General features: G+C 46.7%; 1 protein-coding gene across 1 annotated transcript; it reads right to left on the bottom strand.

Annotated features, from left to right (window-relative positions):
• Positions 1–305: 305 nt before the first annotated feature.
• On the bottom strand, positions 306–2,701 carry LOC124913406 (calponin homology domain-containing protein DDB_G0272472-like). The gene is made up of 3 exons (XM_047453989.1): positions 2,603–2,701; positions 701–1,720; positions 306–584 (listed from the first exon to the last, which is right to left on the bottom strand). The coding sequence occupies exons 1-3, from the start codon at positions 2,699–2,701 to the stop codon at positions 306–308; spliced, it is 1,398 nt and encodes a 465-aa protein (XP_047309945.1).
• Between the last annotated feature and the right edge of the window lie 4,339 nt (positions 2,702–7,040).

The following is a 7,040-nucleotide window of genomic DNA, read 5'->3' as shown; positions in this document are numbered from 1 at the left end:
CTAAGTAGAAACGCAAAAAGTGGCCGGTTTCAAAAATAGCTTTATATATAAGATAGATAACCGAAAATAACATAATATGTAAAAATGCTAAGACAAGTAAAGGAAAGAGAGCCCATATTCCGAGTCCGAGAAGTCATATATGCTCCGCTTTTTCTTCTTCGGTTGCGGTTGACTGGTCGGTTCGGAAGGTCGTTGTCTTGTAGACCGGGCCTGCAGGTGTTCTTCAACTTCATCCTCTTCGACTGGAGTAGCCTGCTGCGATGTACTCGTGATGACCGTTTCAGTGACCTCATTGAGCAGGTCGGCTATTTGAACTTTCTTTGGGCTTCCCTCTTTCGCTTTTTTGGCGCTGAAGCAGAAGAGACCGCCTTTTTCTTCTTGTTGTCGGCTGCGAAGCCTTCCAGCCTCCGTGTTTCCCTTTCCAACCGCTCAGCATCCTTCGCAGCTTGAGCGGCTGCTTTTTTAGCAAGTCCTGGGAACATGGCCTCTGACCTTCGAATCCGTTCGGCTTCCTCTTCTTCTTCGGTAAGTTGGGATGATCGCGGTGCCTCCTTCTCTTTACCCGCTTCGGCATCCAGCGCATCCTGGACCCTCTTAGCCGCTTGAGCATCAGCCGCTACAGCCGCGGCGTCCGCGTTCATCTTTACCCTTAGCAATTCGGCAACTTATTCGGAAAGCGCCTTAAGTTCGGCCTCGAGACCCTCATTTTTCTTCTCGAGTTCGGAGACTCGTCCGAGTGTTGTGTCGACCAGGTCATCAGCCATCGTTGATCGGTCTCTCTTTCAAACCGGTCGAAGTCTTTCTTTAACTCGGAGGTCAAATCCTCCAGAATTGCGGTTCGCTTAACATATTTACTGCGCAGAGCCGCCTCTTCCTGCAGATCTTCGTCCATTTCTGAGATCCGTTCCTGATTTCTGTTCAAGAGATACCTTGTGGTGTCGGCGAACTTGAGTGCCGAGCCAACGATTCTTTGGGATCTCTCCTTGAATGGCTGAACCGCAGAGTCTTCAAACTCTTGAATTCGGCTATCAATCCGTTCTGCTGTTGAGTCTTCAAGCCTTTGGAGACGGCCCTCAACCCATTCCTTTGTGAAGTCTGATGCGGAGACTTCCGGTTGTGAAGAAGGGGATTGCCCGGTGGGTTTAGGATCCGCTCTTTCATCGGATTCTTTTGATGCCGCATTCTCCCTTGGAGGTGTTGTACAGTGATCCGGACTTGTTTCGATCCGGGTAGCAGTGTAGACCGGTATTTTTCTTTGACTGCATATTGCTTCTAGCCGGTCAATTTCTTGAATGAGGTCTCCTTTGGCTTTTTCAAGCCTTTCTAACACCCGCGGTGTTAAGGTGTCTTCCGGTCCCACCGCTTTGAACTCCTCCGTAATTTTCCGGATGCGTGTGGTTAGCTTCCGTAGTTGGACCTTTGGTTTTAAGAGGCAGGTTCGGTGTAATACCTCTTGAATTGTGTTGGAGTTTGTGAGATTCATGATCAAGTCCTCCACCTCCTCTAGTCTGTGGATGCATTCCAAGTTTGTGTGGCCCAGTAGGATTTCCCTATACGGTGTGCCGAACCGGTGCTCGTGCCATTCCAAGTATAACTCCTCAATCGACTCGGCCCGCTCTTTGGCGATCTTTAGGAGTTTTAGAGTTACCCTATCGGCCTCTGCTTCTTCGGCCTCCTCCTTATCTTTGTCGTCGCCTTCATCATCGGCTTCTTTACCATCCTTTTCATCATCCTCTTCACCACCTTCGGTGGTCTCAGGGTTGGTGTTAGGTCCGGCATTATTTGGGCTCTAGGCCGAATGCTCGTCTTCATTGACCGATTTTTCGTCCTCGGTTTTCTCTGTATCGGTTCTTTCAGAGCGGGAAGCCGACTCTTCATCCTTCGTCTGCTGCGGCGGTTCTGAGAAAGTTACTTTCTCTTTTCCTTTGCTTTCGGCCTTTGCTTTGGCCGGGGCCGCTTTCTTGTCGGTTTTCTTCTTTCGGCCACCTGTGGAACCGGGGGCCGGCTGCTTCCTTTCTAAAAATTGTTTTGATCTGATGAGGCATCTATCTACGACGATGACACCGGGACCGATGTTGAGATTGTGATGAAGGAAGATCTTACCGAGAGGAACGGCGTATCCCCATGACCGGTTTAAATCCGGTTTCACCATATCCATTAAGTTGTTGAACACCGCTTTTGCCCAGTTAACCTTTGTTCCCTCTATCAGGCCGATCAGCATCCTGATTTTGTCCCTTGTTAGGTTGCTATAGTTTCCTCCCCTCGCCAGAATCGCCCTTGCGAAGATGTCACAGATTGGGATATACTCCGGCTTCAACATTGATTTGCTGCCGGATACTTTGATCGGCTCTTTAGTTGCCGATAGAATCTGGCAGGCCGCCTCAAAGGTTTTGATCTCTATGTCCGTCGTTGCATCCTGGCCGGTTGTTGGAAGGCGCAGGCTCTCTGCCACCGATGCCTCGGTGAGCTCTATTTCAGTACCGCATACAGTTACGGTGATTTTGTCATTGAAGGTAGTTGCGGTCTTGAAAAATTCTTCGACCGCATCTTTGTAGAGGACATGAGGACCGCCAAGAAAATATTCCAGACCGGTTTTGACTACCCGGTCAATAACCTCCTTTGCCTCGGACGTACCTTTCAGCCAGATTTCCTCGAAATCCACCTGAGATAGGTGCCTAAACAAAGCCGAATCGCGCCCCATCTTAGAAATTTTGAGAGAGTTTGAGAAATAACCGCTTCAGAGAGTTAGAGAGCTTAGAGAGAGAAAGCAGGTTCGCGTGAGAATGAAGTAAAATGACTGAGAGTCCCTTTTATAGATGCGGTTTGGAAGCCCAACCGTCCCATCAACATTGGGCGGGAAATTTCCCTCCAAGTTGAAAGGAGCGGCAAACCATGAGCGGGAGAGAGAAGGCGCCAAACCATGGACGGTAAACCAGGGGGGCGGGAGTTTTGGGCGGGAAATTTCCCTCCAAAACTTTTGCTTACGCCATTGACGACGCACTTTTCTTTTGAGACCGAATGAAGTGCCGGTTTTCTAGAGTTAATCGGTTATTTCAGTTTAAGCAATTTTATGTGACCGGATAAGGGCGCGGTTATAGTTTGAACATGTTGACCGGTTACTTAGATAAATATTCAAAGTATTAAGGAGACTCGGTCATTTAAACTGAAATGAGATTGAATTCAAGAAATATTGCAGAAAGAAGACCGACAGATAAATCGGTATTGGAATAAGCATACATAGACAATGGAAAAGTACAGTCTATGGAAGAAACATTTTGGAAATTCTTTCCTCCACCGAATCCTTGTCGAGGATGTTTGAAGGGGCGGCCGGTGTGCCCGGTCCGAACTCTGGCCGGTATGATAGGATTAGTTTGCTGATGTGAGGTGCAAAACCAAGACCTTTCTTGGTTATTACCATAGATTTCAGACGTTGGAAGATGACCGTGGACCAATTGATGACCTTGTTGCTAAAGATGTTGGTCATCATGTTGTAGGTATTCCTTGAGTACCGCTGATTAGGGGACTGACAAAGAATGGATCGAGTGACGATCTCAAGAAGAAGTTGAGAATGTCTCCCCAGAATGTTTTTGGGCCCATGGTCTTCCACCGGTTCCATGGTTCCAGAAAAGACGAGTGAGTAATAGAATTCGTCAAACCCTTCCAGAGGTGGAAAATCGGAGAACCCTTCTGTGGGCAGGGTGAATAGAGTGGCAAACTCGGCTTCATCGAGCCAGAATGTGTGGTCCCTCACCGTGGAGACAATGTAATTGCCCCTAATACAGGCGCTTCTGAAGAACGTTTTAACGTCCTCGGTCAGAATCGGACCGGATTCTTCGAGGAATGGTCGAAGGCCGGTAAGAATGAGTGATTCGAACATGAGTTTCTTTGCGGGCAGCCCGTCCCATTCCTCCATGCATGAATCAAAATCGATACTTAAGAAGTTTCCCAAAGTTCGGTTCGGCATGATTACGGTATTGAGAGATATGGAATTCAAAGGATTTCAGAAGTGTTTTATGCTTTAGGATGTGGTAAATTGATTAGAAGATGACTCCTTATATAGGATCGGTTTTGGAGGGAAAACACAACCATTGATTGTGAGTTTTGTTTTATTAGACAAAAGAATCTTTATGTTTCCAAGGTGCATGGGGAAGAGGCAGATTGCGGAGCCCGAGGTAGGTATTAGTTGAGAAGTAACCAAGTTAGTTGGATATTAAATGTTCAGGTGGTTGGGGGTATCTCATTAATTAAGGATTTCTCTTTCATTAATTCCATTAACAAAATGAAGAGTAAACAAAAGTGACCGAGGAAATCATAAATAAAACCGAAGAAAGACATAAGAAAAGCCGAAGTGGTCATGATGATGTTGGATAAAGATACACCCGGTGCATGCAACAAAACGACCGGGTGTAAGAAGGAGTGACTCAGGGTGCGCGGGAATGGACTTCACCGTTGGGATTGGACCGGCGGTTCCTCCTCCTCCAGGCCCTCTCAAACCGATCATAAAATGAGTCGGTTATCTCCTTGGTTAGCACCTGGGCTTGGTTCAAACCTTCGCCGGGACAGGTCGGAACACCAAGCTCCACAAGAAGGCAGCTTATTTAGGGGATGAGGCCGACTGACCGGATGCCGACCATCCAAATGAGGACGTCAAACAGCACCCTGGACCAGTTCACCGGTGTACTGGTGACAATAGCCGCCATCATATTGAAGGTCGCGGCATAGTAGGTATTGGTGACATCCCTTCCGAAGATGCTTCTACCTATCACATCGTTGAGGAGCTGATATTCAGCCCTTAGGTGTGACTTAGTGCCGTGATCGTCAACCGGCTCATCAGACTGGGCAAGTGAGAGAGAGACCTCGGCCTTTATGTTGGCCGGTGGGTTGAGGTCTGTCAGTCCTTGCTTAGGCAGACTAAAGCACCGAGCAAAATCCTTCTCGGTGAAGTCGAAGATGATACCCCCCACCTTGGATTGGATGTGGGTATCAAAATGGGGGGTACCCCTGAACACCCTGGCGTTATAGAAAAACTCCAGGACTGATTCAGGGTAAACGGTGTGTTTGTCGTCAAGGAAGTACTGGAGGCCAGTATCTTCCAGAAATTTTATCATTCTATAAATATCGTAGTGCTCAGTGCTGGAGCATGACCGAAAATCAACCTGAAGTATGTTGGGAAACTGAGACATTTTTGCCTTAGTGAGAGATTGAGTTTTTGACTTGTGAGTATTTTGGTAAGTGATTGCTTCTCTTAAATATTAGTTGGGGGGCTATCCTATTGTCCAGGTATTAAATGAGATGATATCTATTAACTGCAGGATAAGAAATTTTGCATGAAATAGGCAGGTTTGCAGTCTAGGATGTTGGTCATAGACCTGGACTGTGAAAGATATCAAAAGATCTTTACGTCTATTTAAGTGCGACCAGTTTTACTTTGAAAGGGCAATGTTTCAGAACAGATATCTTTAAACCCTGATAGTTATTCCTCTTCTGTTTGAAATTCAAATAATCTAGAGTAACCTGCTTCCGAACCGGTCAGTTATCAGTTGTTCATCCCGATGCGGTTATTTGGTGCATGCACCAGGTAACCGATCGGTTTACTCTATCTGATAAACTGGGCAGTTCTTCCACACGCACCCTGAAAATTTGAGGTTCAACAGTGTGGGAGGAACTACCGGTTTTGTCTGTCTGAACCGGTTTCCCTTTAAGCATCCTTAGGAAGGATCTGGCTAATGTCGGTTAAGCCGAGAGTGAGTCTAAATTGAGAGAACTTAGCTTCCTGTAGAGGCTTTGTGAAGATATCGGCTACTTGTTGATCGGTCGATACGTATTCCAGCCGGATATGCTTCAGCGTGACATGCTCCCGGATGAAGTGATGCCTTATGTCGATATGCTTGGTTCTGGAGTGGAGAACCGGGTTGTAGGTGATTGCAATGGCACTTGTATTGTCACAGAAGATCGGGGACTCTTCGGCTATGATACCGAAGTCCTTCAGCTCCCGGATGAAGTGATGCCTTATGTCGATATGCTTGGTTCTGGAGTGGAGAACCGGGTTGTAGGTGATTGCAATGGCACTTGTATTGTCACAGAAGATCGGGGACTCTTCGGCTATGATACCGAAGTCCTTCAGCTGTTGTTGGATCCAGAGGAGTTGTGAACAGCAGCTTCCGACCGCCAAGTATTCAGCCTCCGCGGTTGATGTGGCCACCGATGTCTGTTTCTTGCTGTTCCATTACACTAGTCGGTCACCTAGGAATTGGCATGTACCGCTTGTGCTTTTCCTGTCAATCTTACACCCTGCATAGTCTGCATCTGAGTAACTTGTTAAATTAATGGACGAGTCCTTTGGGTACCATAGGCCGACATCAGGTGTGCCTTTTAGATACTTCAGTATCCTCTTTGCGGCTGTGTAGTGGGATTGCTTTGGATTTTCCTGGAATCTCCCGCACACACCGACTGCAAACAGAATGTCTGGTCTACTCGCTGTCAGGTATAGGAGAGAGCCGATCATCCCCCGGTATGCAATCTGGTCTACCGATTGGCCATCATCATCCCTGTCCAGTTTAATCGATCAGCTCATTGGAGTAGCCGCCGAGGAGCAAGTGTCCATCCCGAAATTCTTTAGCAGCTCCTTGGTGTACTTAGGTTGGCTAATGAATGTTCCTTCTTTGAGTTGTTTAACCTGAAGACCTAGGAAGAAACTTAATTCTCCCATCATACTCATTTCAAACTTATCAGTCATCATTTTTGAGAATTTATCACATAGCTTAGGATCGGTGGAACCGAAAATAATATCATCTACATAGATTTGAACAAGTAGGATATGTTCCTTCTTTTCAAATTTAAACAATGTTTTATCCACCGAACCGATGGTGAAATCATGTTTTAATAGAAACGCGGTTAGTGTATCATACCAGGCTCTAGGTGCTTGCTTTAGACCGTATAAAGCTTTATTTAGCCGGTATACATGGTTTGGAAATGCGGCGCTTTTGAAACCGGGTGGTTGTTCTACATACACTTCTTCACGTAGGTCACCGTTCAGAAAT

The sequence above is a fragment of the Impatiens glandulifera genome, chromosome 8 (assembly GCF_907164915.1).
Source record: "Impatiens glandulifera chromosome 8, dImpGla2.1, whole genome shotgun sequence".
Taxonomy (NCBI): domain Eukaryota; kingdom Viridiplantae; phylum Streptophyta; class Magnoliopsida; order Ericales; family Balsaminaceae; genus Impatiens; species Impatiens glandulifera.
The sequence above is the reverse complement of the archived record's forward strand: the minus strand, read 5'-3'. Positions and strand labels throughout refer to the sequence as shown.